Here is a 20408-nt window from a genome sequence, read left to right on the forward strand (position 1 = left end):
ATCTACAACACATATATCCAAATTTGCTCGGGTGAAAGTGAAATTTAACAAAAGATACACTTCTCAACGTAGCACAACATTGTTAAAATTGCACAGAGGGGAAAATAAAACCCTAAGTAATATTTCGAATCGTTACTGTCCAGCCAAACATAAATACCAGAAGGCGAGGAAGAAAGCAGGGAGGAGAAAGAAACGAAGAAGAAAAGAAAGAAAGAAAACTTGTCTGTGTTGACCAGAATTGGAGGAGTTAAAATATTTCTCACAATAGGAATGCCAGGTCCTGTCATTAGAGGATGGAGTAGGAGCTGCAGTGTTTGTCAAACTGGGAAGTGGCCCATCAGACGGTTTGGTGGGGAATACAGAAGTTCGGATTAATCTTTAACTCGACACTTTTAGAAAGAGATAAGAATAGTCTTCTCGGAGCGAGATGTACCGTCAGGAAGAGACTTTAATGACAAAGTTTACAAAAGAAGTATCTCTGTAAATCCAGCGAGGGATTCAACACAGCCGGGTAACTAGAGAGGAGGAAACACGAGGGTTCAGAGCATCATTCCTTTTTTTTTTTCTTTTTCTTTTTTCCTCCTTTCTTTTTTTCTCTCCTTTTTTAAATTTTTTAAATATTTTTTTTTTTTTTTTTTTTTTAATTCTTCCCCGTGTTAGCTGTCCTGTTCGTGGCAGAGAGAGGCGGCAGTGCCCCGGGGACGGGACCATCCTCGCCGGGCAGCAAGGGGAGCGCGGCGGCACCGCCCGGCCGCTACCCGCACCCCGCCTCGGTGGCTCCCCTTCGGCTGTGTGTATCTGATTGTCAATTTTCTTTCAAAGTTTATGTTTATGAAAAACAAGAGGAAAAGCTCGGGCTTCCAATGATGTCTAAAAAATTGATTTATGGTTAGTATAAGGACAACAGTATAAATAACAAAGGAGGCGGCAGCTGCTGCGCAGATTGCTATGGAGACCCTAATGAAATTAGCACTATCAGAGGGTTTCTAATTTTTTTGCGTTCTAAGCTTCTAATTTCTTTCCTATTTCAGATAGCCAGAGCCTAATTTAAAAAAAAAAAAGAAAGAAAGAAAGAAAGAAAGAAAAGAAAAGCAAATAGCCCACCGAAATAATAATATGTGCGATAGATACCCAGTCAATAAATAAGCGTTGACCTCACCGAGGTTTTCGTATGCAGGATTTGTTCCAAAAGAAGATGGCCAAGCACCCCACTTTGTAGATCGCCTCCTCAAAGCGGCTGTGCTTCCAACCAGAGGTGGCTTCACCGGGCCGAGCCAGCTGCCGGCCGAGCCACCGAGGCGCTCGAGTGGGGCCAGCCGGTTAGAAATAAATACTTTAAAAATACTTTCGATATTATTTTTTTTTTAAAGTGTAACGGCTCTTTGTGCGATGCCACAGTTTGTTTTACTCTATTAATGACTCACGACTTGCCGTCTTAATTAATCCTTACATAAACTACAAACACCAGCCACTGTTACAACTGTTCAAGACTACTCTCTCAACTAGCTCAGACCGAATATACTAAATAGGTGAAATGTAAGTCACCACGGACCTGAATCGCTCTCCCGAAGAACTGGTGAAGGAACTCTACAAATACCCACATAAATACATTAAGACGAGGATAAATAATCAGTGATACAAAAAATGTCTCGCTTAAAATAATAAATACATATCGTCTAGTCCGATGCGACCCTTACGTTACGGCGGAATTCATAAATTAACTTCTCTGAAGCAAGCCTGCGCGCGGGCGAGCTCCCACCGCTGGCGACTGGTCTCAAACACCTCGGCGTGACGCGCCGCCGAACACCACGGCACCTCCACGACTTACCTTCAAGCACATCACTGCCGGCTTACCAGTCCCCCGGCTCGCAGTATATTGCACTGTCACGCTCACAACGGCCCTCAGAGGAGGGCTCCTGCTCACGGACCTGCTCGGGGCCGCGGGAGGGAGAAGGGAGCTGCTGCTAGGGGAGACGCAGCCGCTAATACTGTCGGCACTCGAGAGCTTTAAAGTAACACTGTCCCGTCCGAAAAGTGAGGTAATGGAGAGGGGAGCGGGCCCCGCCGGCCGCCGCCCCGCTACAGATGCGTGAGCTTGGGCGCCTCCGGCATCCGTCCCTGAGAGGTGTGGTGGGAGGAGAGGTCCGTGTAGGTGGGGTGGGGGTCGCAAGGTCCGTGGTGGTGGCCGCCGGGGATCTGGGCGGCGCAGCTGTAGTCCACGCTGGCGGAGGAGGGGTGCTGCAGGTGCCCCAGGTTGAACATGGGGCCCGAGGCCGGCATCGAGTCCACGAAGTTGCCCCCCACGTACACGGGGCTGCCCTGCAGGCTGGGGTTGGCGAAGCCGCCGCCGCCGCCGCTCTGCATGGGGTGGGGGTCGTACTCCGCGCCCGCGTAGCGCTTCTGCTGCGGCAGGCAGCTGCTCAGCGGCGCCGTGTAGGCGGCCAGCCCGTACATGCTCTGCTGGGATTTGGCGAAGGAGGTGGGCGAGGGCGCGTCGTAGCTGAGGCTGTTGACGCTGGGGAGCTGGCTGGAGTAGCCGACGTGGTTCGGGCCGCTCAGGGGGGGGCTGCGGTCCGGGGACTGTCCGACGGGGGAGTGCATGATGCCTTTGGCTTTCTGGTCCTTTTTGTACTTCATCCGGCGGTTCTGGAACCAGATCTTGATCTGCCGCTCCGTCAGGTTCAGCAGGTTGGCCATCTCCACCCGGCGCGGCCGGCACAGGTAGCGGTTGAAGTGAAACTCCTTCTCCAGCTCCACCAGCTGCGCGCTGGTGTAGGCTGTGCGCACCCGCTTGGAGGCCGGCCCGGGGGGGCTCTTGTCCTCGCAGCTCTCTCCTGCGGGGAGAAGAGCCACAGAGAGCCGTTGGTCCCCCCCGAAAGCCCCCACCCCCCCCACCCCCCGGGCTCCCCCGGAGCCCCGCCGCCCCCTCTCGCTCTGCCCGCCGCCCGGGGAGGGGGCGCAGGGGGGCCCGGGGGGCGGCCGTCCCCCCCTCCCTGCCCGCACCCCCCCACCCCACCCCGCGGCTGCCTCCCCCCGGGGCCCCTCAGCGGCCGCCCAGGGGCTGCCGGGACCCCTCGGGGCAGCGCCTGCCGCCGCCGGGCTGGCAGGGGGAGCGGGGCGGCGGCAGCCCCCGGCCTGCCCCACCTGCGGCGCCCGGCAGGGCCGGGACCCCCGAGCGAGGGGCGGGGGCGACGGCAGCTGGAGGAGAAGGGGCCGGGGCGCAGGGCCGGGGGGGGGGGGGCTCGGCCCGAGGGGTTCAGCCCGAGGCGCTCAGCCCGGCTCCCCGGGCGGGCTACGGGCCGGGGCGGGGGTGTCGGGCTACCTGAGGGGGCGCAGGTGCTTTTCTGCTTGGAGTTCTGCCGGGACTCCTTCATCCAGGGGAATATCTGCTTGCTGAGGGTGGCGGTGGCCGAGCCCGAGGAGCTGGCCCCCCCCTTGGCCTTTTTCGGCGGGGGCGCGCTGGGAGGCGGGTTGGGCGGGGAGGAGGGCGGCAGCGCCGGCGGCTGCTGCTCGCCGATGCCCGGGGGCTGGCTGCCCCCCGGGCCGCCCCCGGCCGTCCGCATGCAGCTGCCGCTCAGCTCGCTGCCCTTGTGGGCCGGGGCGCGGCCGGGCGCCGAGCCCTGGACGGAACAGGCGGAGCCGGGGTACTCGCCGTCCAGGCCGGCCTGGCCGTAGGGCTGGTGGGCCGCGCCGTAGGGGTAGGCGTCGGCCTTGCTGTAGGTGTAGCCCCCGAAGAGCCCCGCGTTGTCGTAGTAGGCGGCTTTCTGCATCCTCCGCTCTGCGATCGCCGAGGCCCGCGGCCCCCGCTCAAATAACATTGACCGCCGCCCCGCGCCTCACGTCGTCGGCCCGGGCCACTCGCAGCCACCTGGGGAGGGGGACAGCGGGGACACAAAAGACACCTTCAGTGGGGGGCGCCGGCCGGGAGCGGCCGGGCCGGGCCCGGCACGCCCCGCACCCCGGCACCCCCTGCCTCGGCTGGGCCGGTGGGCCCGGGGGCGGCGGGGCGGGAGCGGGGGCCAGCGGGGAGAGACCGGGAGACATCAAGGAAGGAGCAGGGACACCGGAGAAGGACCAGGGGACGCCAGGGAAGGACCAAGGGACACCAGAGAAGGAGCAGGGGACACCAGAGAAAGAGCAGAGGATACCAAGGAAGGAGCAGGGGACATCAAGGAAGGAGCAGGGGACACCAGAGAAGAAGGAACAGGGGACATCAAGGAAGGAGGAGGGGACACCAGAGAAGGAGCAGGGGACATCAAGGAAGGAGCAGGGGCCACCAGAGAAGGACAAGGCCGCACCAGGGAAGGACCAGGGTCACCAAGGAGGGAGCAAGAGCCGCCAGGGAAGGAGCAGGGTCACGAGGCAGGAGCCAGGGCAAACCGAGGCACGCCAGGGAGAGAGCGGGGCCCGCTAAGGAAGGACCAGGGGACAGCGGGGAAGGAGCCGCCCGAGAGCCATGGTGCTGGGGGGAACGGGGACACGTTGGCGGGGCTTCCCAGCGGCCACCTTCTGAGGCTTTTTGGGGGACGTGTTCTCGCTTTGTTCTGTCTTTGGACCGTTCCCGCGCGAGTGTCGCTGGGTCGGCCGCCGCGGCTGCAGGCCGGGGCTCTCGGTGAGCAAGGCGAGGCCGCGCCGGGCGCCGTCCCCGGGGACCCGCCGGCCCACTTCGGCCCGGAGCCCCCCCGGCGCCCCCCGCCCGGCACGCGTGCGCACGGCAGCGCACGGCTGACATGATGGATTGAGCCCGGGCTGCGGCCGGGCAGAGGCAGAAAAATCCCGTCCCCTTTGTAAACCCGGCCTCCTTCTTCCCCCGGATTCCTCCGGAGTTAAAGTGTAACCGGCGCCATTCACTCCCTTCACTTTGCACTATAAAGGAACTCGCAGGTCAGCTCCCCTATTTTAATTCTGTGATGAATTAAATTCCCTCACCCAACCTTTCTCCTCCCTTTTATTTGTCCCCCGTAGAAAGAACCTGAGCCGCTGGAGATGATTTTTAGGGGGTTCTTTTCCAGCCTGCCAACTCACGGCGCTCCGCTCCCCGACCCCCCCCCCCCCCGGCCTCCCGATCAGGCTGCTCAGACCGAAAACGCACGGGCGGCCCGGAGCGCCCTGAGGGCAGACGCTGTGGGGCAGGGTGCTGTTCCCTTTCCCCCTCTTGCTCCCGAAATTTCTCTGCGCTTGTTGCAAGATAGAAAGTGTTCCGCAGTTTTGTTGCGGCTTGTTAGTATTCCCTGTTCTTATTTTTCTTGTCGGGTAGGGGGTTTCTCCGACATTTTTAGTAATTTTGTAAGTTATCACATACTTCACCTGACAATGTAAGTCTGTACCTCAACGTATCTTAAGAGTTCATTGTATTTCTTCAGGGCTTAAGCCTATTAACATACCAGAGAAGAGTAGCCAGGAATTTTTGAACAGTGTCCGATTATTACCATTCTCCAGCCTATACTTAAGCAATACTACCGGAGTACTGCTCTTTCTCCTGCAGCAAGTGGTACCGCCAAGTACCGCTGATTTGTTCTCTAAAATTCACCGGGACGCACGTCTGTATAACTCAGAATAACCTCAGCGAGCTGCCATCCCCGGCCTCTCTCGGCGGTTTATCCCCTGTCGCAAACCGCCGGGGTTCTTTTCTTCCCTGAACAAAAGCTTGGGACGATCTGCGAAGCTGATGGAAATGGGAAAAGAGCTATTTTCCTCTCCTAGAAAATTTTAGTTTAAAAATGCCAGTGGAAATGGACGGTGGCGATTCAGATGAGTTTTAATACGCTGTGATAATCTTGACGAGTCTTGAAAGTATTTTTGTGCAAAATAACTCTGTCCCTCATTTTTCTACTTCTATCATCTACATTTTCGGGAGCGGTCTGGACTGAGGACTTTTGTTAGCACAACACCGCCTTGAGCGTAGGCTTTTATGTGCCTTGTAAAATATAGTTCCCAAAAGAATACGCAGAATCTTAAGAAAGAATATTGCTGTTAAGCTGTTAAAAGCCTTATTTCTTTTCTGAAATACCAACTGCTTGTGAACTCTGCTTGAACCTAAAAAGGAGGCTATGGGCCATAAATCACATGGACAATGCTCAACTGTTTGGTGGCTCATCTTTAGATCTTAAAAAGAGAGAGAGGCAGAGAAAGAGGGAGAGGGAGAGCTTTCCAGGGTTTGATTTTCCACGAGTGCAAGGGCCGGGGTGATGTTTTTATAGGTAACACCAAAGCAGGGGCTCAACACTTGGGGTGGTTTGGCCAGAAACAGCCTCCAGCGGAAAAAAAAAGAAAGAAAAAAAAAAAGTGACATCCAAATGGCGAGACCGAGCCGTGGGAGGTGGGCTTGGAGGCACGGAGGGTAGGAAACCACAAAGTATCCATGTCTGTGTTTCAGATTTCCCTTCCTCCTCTCCAGAAAGGTTAACCTCATCTGAACTGTTAGGCGCTGCACACCATAATGGGGCTTTTTGTCCTGCCACTCGTTCCAGCGCTTTTCGAGGTTACCGACCCTCTCACGGCCCTATCTGGGGAGCAGCCGGGAGCCCACGCGTCCGCCCGCGCGTGTGCGCGCAGCGCGGCCGGCCCACGCCGGCACCGGCCCGGCACTGCCAGTCGCTTTCCTCCCGCCACTCTCATATTAAGCAGTTCTCCACTAAAACTTCCACTACACTTAATTCTGCTTAGGATCAATATCTAATATGATACCGAATAAATAAGAGGCGGTGAGAGCGGCCAGCGGAGCGGTTATTAAAGCAGCCGGAGCTCTCAGGGCGCATATCAATGCACCTGTCATTGCGGTTTGTAACAAAATTTATGACTGCTCGCGCCGTGGCAGTAAACGCTCCGGCCAGGAATGAAAAGGAAAACTCTTCCCAAGCCCCGGCACTTTCAGAAGTGCAAAGCAGCCGGCGCGTAGGAGGGACCCCGGCAAAAGAATCCCCTGCTCGGCACGTTTCCCGGCCGCCGGCCCGGGGCAGCCCCGTATATAAGGAAAGCGCTGGAGCCGCCGCCGGAGCCGGCCGCCGCGCCAGGCCGCCGGCGGGGGAGCCGGGCAATGGGGACCCTCTGCCCCGGGCGATGGGGACCCTCTGCCCCGGGCGGGCCGTCGGGCACCCACCGCTGGGACTGCGCCTGAGCCGGAGGGGGGGGGGGGGGGAGGGGGTCTCCCCTTTGAGGGGGGGGCTGACAGCACCGGGGATGGCGGAGGGGCCCCGCGGCCAGCGGAGCGGCGGGGGTTGGGGCTGGCTCCTGCATGGAGCGGGGGTCGACGTGGGGTCCCTCTTAAACCGGAGCCCACCCCCGCCCCGGGGAGCCCCCCGCTGCCCCCGGCTGGGTCCGGGGCTCGGCTGCTCCCCAGCCCGGCTCTGCTCGGCTCCCTCTGACCGCGGGCAGCCGTCAGCGGGACTTTCCGCGGGCTCTCGCCGGCTCGGCGGTGAGGGCGGCGGCAGGGCCCGAGCGTCTGGGGGCGCCGGGGGGGAGCCGAGCCGCGCTCCCCGCTCGGCGGGCCGGCGGCCGGGCCGGGCTTCGCTCCCTGTGAAGGAGGGCCGGTCGCGCCGGGGGAAGAGAGAGGTGGATGGGAAAGGAAATTCAGAGAACTCACCACACTTATGTTTTTTCTTGATTTTTGACTTTAACTGTGTGGGTAGGATCTTCAGGTTCCTTTGGATAATCCCTGGGCACGGACCTGCAACAGAAGTGAGAACTCTCAGCGGAAACGGCTTTGTTTTGGACTTTCTTCCTCAGGACTTTGTTAATAAATGCACCTCTCGTCCGCAGCCCCTCACCGTGTCTCTCCGTCCGCGTCAGGTCTTTTACCAGACAAAGGGCAGATGTTTCTCTTCATTTATTAATAGCGCTTTGAGAGAGGCGGGGAGCAAACGAACGAGCAAAATACTCGGGCTGCGGGTCGGACCCGGGCAGGGCGGCCTGCGGCAGCCGCTCCGCCGGGCCCCGCGCACCGGCCGCGGCCGCGGAGCCGCCCCTGCCTCTCCGAGGGCCCAGCCCGGGCCGGGGCGCGGAGGGGAGAGGAGAGGCAGCGCACGGGGCGGGGGGGACGGGAGCGCCATTCGAGGGGAGCTGCCGTCACCCCCGTCGAACACAACCCACGCATCCGCGGCCCGCGGAGCTCTCCGCGGAAAGGCAGCTAGCGCGGGTCTCTCCTTTCCTCCCCCAGCCCCCGGTTAAGACAGAGAGAAAGGTGAGCGAAGAAACCCCAGCGCTGACAACGAGCCGCAAATATTTGCGGCTCGAAATGAGCTTTTTGCGTCTAGCTGTGTAACGTGTCGACTCAGGACTTTAAGAACTTAAGAGTGCCAGAAAATCCCCCGCAAAGAAGCCCAGGTCATTATAAAGACGATATCTAGCCACCATAAGCCTTTGAAATGACCTTTGGCTCGTACAGCAATAACTCACCACTTAATGAACAACCAACGGAAGCGCCTCCAATAGCTCACAACACAACAGACCTTACAACTTTCCACCAAGTCTTCTCTCTCCCTACCCAAACCCAGTAGGATGCAACATTCCTCCTCCAAATCACCTTAATTTATGCTGCCAAACTGGAGTTGGGGAAGTGGAGCTTCATGATTACACATGATGCTCGCTCAGGTTCTCGGCCCGGGCCTGTCCCGGTAACGTCTTATATAATATATTCACGTGGGTGTACGTCAACTTTAAGTGCTTTATTTTTTTTTAAAGAGAGTTCATTAGGAATAGCACTTTACAGGGAGTACGAAGGCAGCGTAAGTTGGGCAGCACCTTAGCCCCTGAGCGGAGAGATCATAATATTGCAAACCGAGTCATTGTTAGCCGCTGTTGATTAACACGGTAAGTTTTCATTTTGTGCCTAATTAATTATCGACTTCTCATCCCTTTCTGAAGCAGCTCCTCAGCCTCACAAGCGATGGCCTTCTTGCTCTAGACACGCTTTACTTAGCGAGAGCCTGGCCAAATACCAAGATTGCCACGGCCACGGGACTAGCCCCCAAAGTTTGTTCTGTGCAGAGGGGAGCCCGGCCGCGCCGGGGTCATGCTCTGCTCCCAGCGCCGCTCCTGCAGACCCGACCTCGGAGAAGTTGCCAGAGCTAAACCCAGGGAAATCTTTAGAATTATTCAGGCGTGGGCCCAATATAGGTATTATTGAAATTTTAGGTGAAGTTATAAGTGAGTGCTTCCATCGAGCCAAATGAAATGCTGCTTGCAGTAATTGGATTCAGCTGACTAACTTGGCAGGCCAGCAGCTTGGAGGCATACAGCTAAGAAAAATGTTCACTGCCTTTAACTTCTGATCGAGCAGAGCAACACGCAACAGAAAGAAAAAACAACCAGCCCAACTTTCTCCCCTTAGCCTCGGCCTCCTGTCCCCTTCCCCGAGGGGCACCTCGGCCCCCGCGGGGGACTCGCCCGGGTGGCTCGGGGCGGGCAGCGTCCGGCGCAGCCTTACACCCACTCCGGCTCTCCAGCACAAAGCCGGGCTCTGCGCGGGGGCTCCAGCAAACGTAACCGAGAGTTCACCCGGGCGCCAGGCAGGCCGCAAGTCGGTGGAAACGGGCGCTCCTGGGAGAGCCGGGCTGGTTGCAAGCAGCCCAAGAGGGACCTGAGCTGCAAACGTGTGCGGGGAGGCTGTGTGGCCGCTTCCAGCCCCCCCGGTCCGCCCAGAGAGGCACCGGTCCCCCCCAGGCACCTTCCCAGCGCCTTATTGATCAAACCGCACAAACGCAGGGCAAGAAACTTCTCGGCAGATAAACATCAAGCCGTGCTGCAAACAGCCTGTGTAACTCGGAGGCATGAACGTACCACGGTAACAGCAACACTAAAACGACTGGGGGAGGAAAACAACAGCCACTGAGGAACACGAATGCACGGCGAGGGGAAAAGGTTCGGGAAGGCGCTTGGCAAGAATATTTAAGAGACCCTACGTAGGGGCTACATTACCGATGAGCCTATTTTAAATCGCCCTTACAAATCAACGCGGCTACCCCCTGCCCGGTTATCCACGGCAACGCATTAACGTGATGCTCAATCTTACTTTGGCAATGGGAGCATCTAGCAAAGTTCTCTCTCCCTCGTTTCTTTGCTTATTTGTAATTTCCTTCCTGAAACCACCGCAGATTGGGGAAAGGGTAGGGATAAACGTCGTCCCCTAGCCTTTGGGAAGGAGTCCACTTCTTGTTTAAAGAGCACAATAGAAAGAAGATAGACCTTAAAACGCTCAAGGAGGTGGAGACCACTCCATGCATTTGCAGCCGTTATGGGCAGAGATTGCAAACAAATTCCAGACAGTCTCTGAGTAAAGGCGATAATGCAGCCCCTGTGGTTAAAGGTCCCATTTTGTCATGCAGTTGCTTACCTGTGTATCAATTTATCATAAACCTGGGCTCCTCACTTTTCAGGATCTGTGCTTGCAGTTCTTAGAATATATCCTTCACCCTTTGTCTGCAGACAATACTCCCCTAAACCTGATCTTGCGGTTTTACAGACATTTCCATACACCAGAATTCCCGATAGAACGAAAACAGGCTCAGGCTCAACTACCAATAAAAGAGAGCGAGTGGAAATCGGAATTTGGGCTTTCAGAAAAAAAAAAAAAAAAAGAGGAAAAAAAAGAGGAAAAAAATCAACACACAACCCTTTAGCCATCAGCCTCCTGGAACCACAGGCAGCAACTGGCCGGCTCGTGTTTTGTTTTGGTTTTCAATCGTGCGGCCATTGATGAATTTGGGGGGCGAGCGGGAGAAACCCCTCTATAATCAGAAATATAGGCACTGCCTTAAAATACAGGCATATTCGCCCACGTGATCGCAGAGGCAGCTCGCCGGGGCCGAGGCTGGCGCGCTCCCCGCGGCCGCCCGCGCCCCCGCGCAGCGGGGCCGCCGCGCCGGGACCCGCGGGGCGGGCCGCCCCCCGCGCTCCGCGCTCCGCGCACCGGCCCGCCCGGCCGCGCTGCCGAGCCCGCTCTCCTCCCGCGGAGCTCCGCGCCGCGGCGGCCGGCAGCGGCCCCCCGCACTTACGCGCCCCGCGGGGCCGGCGGAGCCGGGGGAAGGTGAATTCCGCGGGCGGGGTGATCCCAAGGGCGCAGGAATTCCCGGCGGAGAAAGAGGAGGAGGAGGAGGAGGTATTCGGGGCCGGCTGCCGCCGGGAGCCCGCGCCGGGGGGCAGCTCCGCAGCAGCGCTGCTCTGGCCGAAAGGCGCCGGGGCTCGCCGGCGTGCGCGGATTTTTGTTTTCTCCTTCTCCGGACCGGGAAGCTGCGGGGCAGCGGGGACTACCCCTGTCTGGAGGCTAAAGAAGCGTTGGGAGAAAAAAAGCTCATGACATTTGTGCGTGCGTGCGACTGCCCTGAGCCTGCCTCCCCTCTCCGTGTGTATGAAGAGACATAGAGCAAACCCGATGTATATCCGTCATGGGCGCCCACAAAGCTCCCCAACAATTCCAGTTCGGCAGGAAAAAAAAAAAAAAAAAAAAAAAAAAAAATTATACTAGCTCCTCTGTTTGATTTTTCTAACATATCTGTAGCTATAAATACACCACACCTAATCTAACATCTGCTATGATTTCATTACCATCCAAAGCATGGGGATGTGACAGTAACGTATTACCTTACAATACTAACCCTAAGTGCATTGTAACATTTATCTAAATTACATTGCTTTTCCTGACTTTGCAAACCAGTTATAAAAAGATTGGAGTCCAGTGATGGAAACATAAGTTCAATGTAAATTATTGTGTACGGCTTCGGATTTATCATCCTATATTTCTTCGAAATGATGCACTTAAATCTCGCCTCAAGTAAGAGGTAATGGTTCTTTATATCCTTTTCCGTCAGCCATATATTTCGGCGTCTGGGTAGTTTTGCAGAGCCCCCCGCGCTCGCGTGTCTGTGTGTACATACAGCAACCCCTACACGCACAGCGTGTTCTGCATACTTGTGTACATACACACAAAGCCGAACATAATTCTGGCCGCTGTTTAGACATTTTGGATGACGGAGAGGTCTTTCGCTTCCTACACAAAAGTGCGAGGGAAAAGCTGGGCACCGGTCGAGCAAAGAGCACGAAAAGGATTCAGAAAAAAATGCTTTTTTTGGAGGGCATTTCGGAACCCCCTGGAAAAAGCCCCACAGTCCTCGGGTGTCTTTTTAAAATCTAGGGGGGTGGGAAAAAACCAAACAAACAAACAAACAAACAAAAGAAGCGAAATTTAACGTGAAAATGGAGGACGGCTGAAAGAAAGGAGCACCTTCGCCACCGCCACCAGAATTAAGACATCGTAGAGGGGACTGAAAAAGTATTAAGGAAATGTTAATCCTTTGGCTGGTGGGACTCCAGCTTTGCGCGAATTTGTCTCCAGTAAAGGATCTAAGACTTCTTCAATCGGAGCATATGTTCATAGAGCAATAAAACAGAAAGATTTACAGTCTCCGCCCGCCCCCCAGCAGCCTCGCACCCTTTCAGGAATTACTTATGATGATTTATAACAACAACTCCGGCAATTGTCAAACTGATAAAATAGCCCGGGCTATATGCGGGAATAAACGCTCTTATGAAAGGGCTGCGATTTATGTTCGGGTCCATTTTACTGCGTGTCTTGGTGGAGTTTGGTTTCTTTCCCGGACCAACAGGATAATATAAAACTTCATTGATAAAAATGTAGGAGTTCTCGTGAAGTAGCAAATCTGTTCCTTAGTCACTACCAAAGCACATAAACATTTGTCATCTTTGAATAATTGAATTAATGTGTTATTGTTTGAATGTATAATTCATAACATAGGAAACTTTGTCTCTGTCCTGCCACCGAAACGGAAGTAATAAAAAGCTACAATCTAGGGTTTTTTAGAAATTACTCCAGCAAGGGATAATAAAGAATATCCTGTTTGCAGAAAGCGTTTCCAGCTGACCCTGGGATTTCACAGCGAAATCTCAGCCTCGTCGCCCATGTTCGACGGAGTTTGCGGAGAGTGGCTTTGTGTGAAGACACAAACCCCGCTCTCCCCCTCGCCCGGGCTACCGCTCGGCGACTTGAAAGGCGGCGTGCCCGCTTCGGCGGCCGGCTGCGCCGGGCTCCTCCGCAGCTCGGGCGGAGACGGACGGCGGGCCGGGCGGGAGCGGCCGGGCCGGGCCGGGCCGGGCCGGGCCGGGCCGGAGCCGGCCGGGCAGGAGCGGGCGGGAGCCGGCCGGGCAGGAGCGGGCCGGGCGGGAGCGGGCCGAGCCGGCCGGGCAGGAGCGGGCAGGGTGGCCGGGGGAGCGGGGCCGGGGGAGCGGGGCCGGGGCCGGGCGGCCGGCCTTTGTGCGGGCGGCGGGGAGAAGGCGCGCTCGGCGCCGGCTCCCGCCCCGCTGCAGCCCCCCCGTCAAGACGCCCGGCAAAATTTACGACCCCGCTTGCGAAGGAGCTGGGGGCCTTTCCCCGCCGGTGGGAGCGGGCGGCGGCGGCGGCGGCTGCCCTGACAGCCGCATTGTTCCTTCCGCGCCGCTCCGCGCCTCCCCGCGCAGGCGGCCGCGGCCAGCGCCGCCGCCCCGGGAGGCGGTCGGGCTGCCTCCTCCGCGGCGCTCCGCGCGGCTCCGCGCTCGCCCTCTTCCCCCCGCTCCCTGGGAAGCAAAGGTCACCGCTTGCGCCCGGTCCGGTTCCCGGCCGCTGCCGAGCTGGAAACCAGGAAGCAGCGTGCCCTATTTGTCAAGCGTTTGACAGCTGAGTTCATTAAGGCTTAAATAAGAAGGAATAAAAGTAAAAAATATTTACGTACCGGCGTCTCTTTTTCGGCAGCTACCAAAGAGCTAGGTGTGCAGAGAGAGGGACTGCACCCTTTGTATATTATATTCTTGGGATCTCTTCAGTTTTCAAGTCTGATAGAGTCCTTTGCTTGGCAGATTAATGACGACTCCGTGTTTCTTAAGGGACGTGCTGAATTAATTATTTCGCAAATCACGTGGTCAGGACTTGTAGAAATCTATTCTTATCATCTTCCTTGCACTTTGAAATTCTGCCTGTTATGACTGTTCCTAGCAGGATTATTTTGGTCTCTAGGCTTGGGGGGGAAGGGGGAAAAAAGGAAAAAAAGGAGGAAAAAAATCAGGGGAAAGGGCTAACCAACATGGCCGTTGGAAGCAGCGTGGCTCTGCACCGAGAGGTCCCTATTTACTGTACTGTACAGTGAGTGGGCTTTGCTATTGACTCTGCCTTTCCTCTTCATTCTTACCTTAACGACTAGCGGTGATATAATATACAGAGCTGTATTGATGTATCGGGAGTAACAGGAGGAGCCATTAAACAGGAGAGAGGGAAAGTATAATCACAAAATGTGCCTCGACACTTAAACTCAGCGAGTGCGTGCTCGGAAACGCACACGCGCCCTCCCCTCCGCGCACTCCGGGCAGCGAGGGCACGCGCCTGGGTCCGCGCGCCGCGCTCCTGCCCGGCCTGCGCCGGGGACTGGCCTTCCGGACCCGGGCCTTGACCGCGCTTGTCCGGGAGGGGACAAGTCCTCGGTGAGAAATACTTCTGACGAACCCAGTGCATCGACTTCTCCCGGCCGGGGGTATGTGTTGTTGTCCGAGGTGCTTGCGCAGGGGAGAAAAAAAATGATGCCTGCCTTAGGTGCACGGGAAAGTTTCAACTCTCCCAAGTTTGTCTTTTCTTGTGACCGCTCGTTCGGACCGGCCGGAAAAGTGAAGCGTACTGCCCGGAGGAAGCTACGCACCGCATTTCCATTTCAAATTCCCACTTCTGTTTTGAATTGATCCCCTCCAGGACTCACCTAAAAGGCACACATCTGTGTGGGGATCGAGGTGACTTCAGGTGTGGCTCCTTGCCTCCTACCACACATGCATAAATCCGGGAGGCATTCTAGGAGGGCTTGTTAAATGCAAAGCAGTAGCAAATGGATGACAGGCACTTTTAACTGCAGCCCGAATGTAAATATAGACTCCAGCTTGGCCTAGAGTCACACCACTATGGCTGGGGCAATCAGCAAACCTGTTCAAAGGGACATTTGGAAGGATGCTATGCAGAGTCACTCATCTTTTAACACTGTAATGATGGGAGGGACCAGCATTTTCACAGAAGAGAGACCCACCTTGTAAGGACTGTTTGTTCAAGGTACAAACCAGAATCTATTTCGCTACACCTTTTATTATTTCAAATGCATATGGAGGGCTTACATCAAAACTACAGGCCACAATTAGTATAAATAACGCTTTAATCAATGGCAGCAAAACATTGGCAAAGTCTATAAAAAGCATCACACTTGAACAGAGACGAGTGTATTGCTGGACAATGCGACCGTTTAACAAAGGCTCCCATGCACAACGTTTCACCCATGATAAACAAAAACAACCAGCTTCCCTTCCTACACAAAATAACTCCGGAGAAGGGCTAAAAACCCACAAAAATAAACCGCAGGTTCGTTTTGCACGGGAGACAACGACAAGCGGGTGCTCCTGGTCGTTATTACAGACATCCCTGACCCTTCAGAACATTGGCAGCTGGAAACTATTGCTTTTGGTACTTTGCCTTCAGTTCATGTATTTTTCGAGCTTACAGCGCGATTAAAACCATGTAAACTCACAGTGCCCCAGCCTCGCTCAAAGGGGACTTGCAAACAGGGTTGTAAGAGCTGCGCCTGCTGAACCCAACACTCGTCCTGGAGATATTAACATTTCAAAAGACAATGAGACAAATTCTGCTCGCAGCTACATCCCTGTTTGACTTCAGTGGGCGGGGGAAGGAAATCTGCGAGCAGAATTTGGTCCTTTAACTTCGGGAGCCATCTCGGTCGATAAGAAGCACAAAGCAAGGATTTGCTTATCCAAGGCCATTATTTTCCAGAAATGTGCCACAGATGCTAAAGTTGGTAGCTCTCTTTCGAATAACACGTTTGCCCTGCTCCCAGCCAGCTTATCACAGACTTTAAGTAAACAGCGGGGGTCCGGGAGGGGGATTTTCAAGAAGAGCAGCCAGTGAGGTTTTCCTTTTTTTTTTTTTTTTTTTCCCCCTCCTTCCCCCCCCCCCCCCTTTTTTTTTTTTTCTTTCCTTTCCTAGATTGGTATGAAGAGCAAAGGGTAGGCTTTGGACAACTCTGGAGACGAAAGGCCGCTACCACAGGAACCGGGTGTAACAAAACTTGAAAACTTGTCTCAGGAATTCCCTCCTCAAGCGCTGCTGCTGCTAGCTGCTCTCCATGCCAGAGAAAGGGAAGGGTAGTTTGGGTCCAAAAGGTTAAGGGTTTAGAGGTCACTCTTCCCGGCTGAAATACAACTAATCGAATAGAAAATTTGTCCTCTGGGTGAACCTGTTCCTGCAATTTAGCCGAACTTCAGTAAAATACCTTTTCAGCTTCTCAACGTGAAGGCGTCAGAAAAAAGACGTCTTTACTATGTATGAACTCGGTGCTTTTTGTCATAGAAACAATGATGCGAATAATGCGGGAATATCCATCTTTAATATCACGACGTGGAGATATTCAAGTATTGCCATGTGCAAGTCTGAGAACTGGGCTAACCCTAAGGAAGAACAAAGAGTTTTCTCCAGGCTCTAAAACAAAAGACCAAGTCTTAAAGACACTTTGCGGACTTCTAGGGATGAGAAAAGGGCAGAAATTAACCGCTGGCCACAGTTAATGCTGCCGAATACACTCCTGTTGAAAAGCTCGCCTTTTATTTTCGAATTCATTCAAGCCCATTTTAGCCAGCGTCTTCCCGAGCGAGCCCAGAAAGCAGCGAGTCCTCGGTGGGAAGCACCCAGCCTGGAGATGGGCACGTTAACTCGCCCCCTGCTCTTTGCACCTTCCTTCAGCGTTTGCTCTGGGTTTCCTTCTTTGCCCCTTTTCTCTTTAATAAAGGCATCACCTCGTTACGATTTCCATGATATGGTCCCTCTCCCAGGCTGCCCTGAGGGTACAGCAGATAAGGGCTGAGCCTTAAAATCTCCTGAGCGGAGGTGTAAGTGGCTGAGGGAGCTGGTTTGGCTGGGTTTGGTAGTTACAGCGCACTAAAACTTTGGCACGAAGCAGCCAGCAGCCAGGGACAAATCCGTGGGCATTAGACCAGCTCTGCTCCCATCCGAGCTTTTCCCCTTTCCCCGAGAGCAACTTGCTGAGATTTCCAACCATTGCAGTCATGTCTCGTGGTTTGCTTAAAAACAATCACTGTTCTTCACAACAACAACAACAACAACAACAACAAAAAAAAAAAAAAAAAAAAAAAGCCCAACCGACCAAAATAACCCCAAACCAAAACAGAGCAGCAACCCACATAGCCTATCTCTCTCTTGGGCAGAAAAGAAATCTAAAATCTGATTGAAAGAATGCATTTAGCTTTCAGCTTTGAATGGCTTAGGTTATATCAGAATTCGCATTAATTTTTTTCGCTCTGGGGTTTTCTTTTTAGTTTTTTGTTGTGGGGGTTGATTTTTCTGTGGTCTCCCCCCCCCCCCCCTTTTTTTTTTTTTTTCCTCCATTTTTAAACGAGGTCTCGATGATTTAAAGCACAGCGCTGAGGAGAGCAGACTTTGGAAACAGATTTCAAGCCTGTTAGCCCTGGATGGCACATGGTGAGGAGCAGGGGCGCTTTTCCTGTTCACAAAGAAGGAAATTCAAAAAAAGGGACAAGAAAGTTGTGTACGTTCAAGACAAGTAAACATACATGTGTTCATGAGAGTGGGAAGGAGAAGTACTGTATTTCAGCTCCCCTTCCCCGTTTTTGGTTTGACTATTATTCTTTTTATCTTCACTCTTCTACATAACAAATAAATAAATACTCTAACACTATCAGTACATAAAATAACCCGTTTTCACTTAATTCCTATGCACACCTTCTGAGACGTTATGGAAATGAGCAAGTATTTTCATTACACAAGGTAAAGCAGCACAAAAAGTTCACAATTACTAGTCTTTATGTTCAAAGAAAAGACTATGCTATAAATTTCCTGCCCTCAACTTGCCCGAATGCATCTTCCCGAAACTGCATGGGATAAAAAGACAATTAAAAGTAAAAATCCCAGAATAAAGCATCAAACCTTCACTTTCGAATTCAAAACTGAAACACAGGACAGTTTCATTTTCAATGATTTATTACTTTTTATGGACAGAAGGTCTCGTTTAATATTTTCCCAATTCCCACTGCCTGCATGATGTTTTGGGTTTGGTTTTTTTTCTTTCTCTCTTTCTTTCCCCCCCCTTTTTTTGTTGGTTTTTTTTTTTTGTTTTTTTTTTTTTTTAGGTTGTGCTGGCAGAGGCAAATAAAATAAAGTCCAAAGTAGCGTCATTTTGTCTCCTTTGTACAACAGTACCTTAAAGAAAGATGACAGTTTCTCGAGTCCTTAGCTGCTACATGCAGGCTCTGCTTGGGCAGTGTCAGTTATGTACAGTACTGGTCAGAAGCGAAGGATGAAATGGAAAATTTCACCTCTTCTACAAAGTTGTCAAGTCAGTCTGATGGTCCTTGGAACCAGTCTGTAAATGGGGGTTTGAACCAGAGGAAGAAGACCTGCCCTTCGTGTTGGGCAGTTTGTGATCTTTTTTCCACTTCATTCTTCTGTTCTGAAACCAGATCTTGATCTGGCGCTCAGAGAGACACAAAGTGTGGGCTATCTCGATACGGCGGCGCCTGGTCAGGTACCTGTTAAAATGAAATTCTTTTTCCAGTTCTAGGACTTGCTGTCTGGTGTAAGCTGTGCGGGAGCGTTTAGGTTCCCCTCCGTTGTAATTGGGATTCACTGGGAAAAAAACACGGAGAACTTTACAAAGCTAATCTCGACTTGCCGGTTCGACTTTACAAAAGAAAACCTTAGAGGCTGCGAGCATGTGGCCGGGCTGGATTCGTCCCCGTTGCTTACAATGGACGGGCTGCTCTCCCCCTCGTTTAAGGCAGGCACTGCTACAGGCACACGCAGCTAGGTAGGCTGGGAGCCTCTAGCAGGCTCCTAAAATGGAGCTTTCTCCTGCACGGCAAAGCCCCGCACGGCCAACGGCCTATTTCCTCAGCAATAAAAATTTATGACGAGTGTAATTGGCTGCCTCGGCTTCAAAAGCTCGTCCACGAGCCTGGCAGGGACTCGAGCGAGCGCCGCTGAGGGCGACCGGGAGCAGGGTAGAGGAGCAAAGTAAGAAGAGGATCCTTACCCGAGTTAACATGGACTTTCTTCATCCAGGGGTAAACTACTGCTGGCTGCTTAACTGCTGACCCGTTTGGGGGTTTGAGGGCCGGCTGCTGGCTGCAGGCTCGCGAGTTGGACATTGGAGGCGGTGGACAATGCTCTGCTTGGCCGGGGAAGTGGCTCGCTGGGCCGGATTGCTCCTGTCCGTGACCCCGCGGCTGCACGGCAGAGCCTTGGGCATTGCTACAGCTAAAGGGCTGCTCGCTGTAGTTTGACCGTGGGTAGAGTCCCTGGTGCTGGAAATCAGAGCCCTGCGAGGCACTGTAGTACTCGGCCCCCTGCTCGCCTAGGTAGCTGTTCTGCAAATATTCCTCGCAAGGAGGAAATTTGGGGTCCACATACTTGGAGTTCACCATATACGAACTCATGGCCATTAATTTCTGAAGGTAGAAAATACTAATTTTTCTCGTGTTGTCTTTTTTTCCCCTGCCATAGAGCCCTCCTACTTGCTGTCAACTGAATAAAGTTAGGCGGGCATGTGACCGGCCCGGCCAATGGGGAGGCGGGAGCCGATCACCGGATTTCTCCGCAGCTCAGCGTTTCCACCGATTCCACTCGAGAATATGCCCGTAACCGGGCGACCCCCCGCTCCGGCGGGTCGCACCCCCCAGAGCAGGTACCGGCGGTGTAGGGGGACTCCCCGGGCGCTGGCCGCCTCCCCGGCCCGCAGGTGGGGCCGGGGCCAGCCTTTTGTCCGCCCGAGCGGGCTTCCCCCAGCCCCGCGGGGTGACGACGGTGCCCCGCCGTCCGGTTCGCCCGCCGCCGCCGCCGCCGCCGCCGCCGCCGCCGCCGCCGCCGGGGTTCGTTACCTCGCTTTAAATAAAATAGCCAAAGAAATACGCCGAGCGAGGAGCCGAGGTGGGCTGCGAAGGCAGGAAACCCCTAAGGGAGCGGGGAACAGAAAAGCCGTCAAAGGAGAGGGCAATATCACGTACAATAGATCTGTCCTGTCTTTGTCTCGCAGGGGTCATCCAAAAGTTACCAGAATTTAGGTCTGCTGAATAAAATTAGGCAATCAGTAACTTCTCTTTCACTTCCGAGCCTCGATAGATGTGCGAGCGTACGTACGCGTGCACAGGCGCAAACGCACACGCACATCCGTGGATCCGCACACGTATGCATGGAAAACCGCACGGATGGCAAGAAACCGTTCACTTTTAACCGCTAAAGTTCAATCGCTTGAACCGGAGACGGCGCCTAATTCGGTTAAAAATATCACGGGTTTAATGGGCTAAATTCGGTCTTCATTCATCAGTATCATTCCTGGAGCACAAGTAAAGAC

The 20408-nt window shown here is 54.3% G+C and overlaps 2 protein-coding genes across 2 annotated transcripts; both read right to left on the bottom strand.

The window, feature by feature from the left end:
- Nucleotides 1–773: 773 nt before the first annotated feature.
- Nucleotides 774–7636, bottom strand: HOXD3 (homeobox D3). Its single transcript, XM_049802357.1, has 3 exons — nucleotides 7583–7636; nucleotides 3323–3868; nucleotides 774–2834 (listed from the first exon to the last, which is right to left on the bottom strand). Exons 2-3 carry the CDS (start codon nucleotides 3816–3818, stop codon nucleotides 2080–2082), a joined length of 1251 nt encoding a protein of 416 aa, XP_049658314.1. The 5' UTR covers nucleotides 3819–3868; nucleotides 7583–7636; the 3' UTR covers nucleotides 774–2079.
- Nucleotides 7637–18380: 10744 nt separating this feature from the next.
- On the bottom strand, nucleotides 18381–19752 carry HOXD4 (homeobox D4). Its single transcript, XM_049803476.1, has 2 exons — nucleotides 19092–19752; nucleotides 18381–18685 (listed from the first exon to the last, which is right to left on the bottom strand). The coding sequence occupies exons 1-2, from the start codon at nucleotides 19498–19500 to the stop codon at nucleotides 18381–18383; spliced, it is 714 nt and encodes a 237-aa protein (XP_049659433.1). The 5' UTR covers nucleotides 19501–19752.
- Nucleotides 19753–20408: the final 656 nt, after the last annotated feature.

Source organism: Accipiter gentilis, chromosome 1 (genome assembly GCF_929443795.1).
Source record: "Accipiter gentilis chromosome 1, bAccGen1.1, whole genome shotgun sequence".
Lineage (NCBI taxonomy): Eukaryota > Metazoa > Chordata > Aves > Accipitriformes > Accipitridae > Astur > Astur gentilis.

Coding starts and splice junctions, on each gene's coding strand:
- HOXD3 (XM_049802357.1), bottom strand. CDS start 3,818: ATGTTATTTGAGCGGGGGCCGCGGGCCTCGGCGATCGCAGAGCGGAGG. Junction 2,835..3,322: donor AAGCACCTGCGCCCCCTCAG/GTAGCCCGACAC, acceptor TTCTCCCCGCAG/GAGAGAGCTGCGAGGACAAG.
- HOXD4 (XM_049803476.1), bottom strand. CDS start 19,500: ATGGCCATGAGTTCGTATATGGTGAACTCCAAGTATGTGGACCCCAAA. Junction 18,686..19,091: donor GAAAGTCCATGTTAACTCGG/GTAAGGATCCTC, acceptor TTTTTTTCCCAG/TGAATCCCAATTACAACGGA.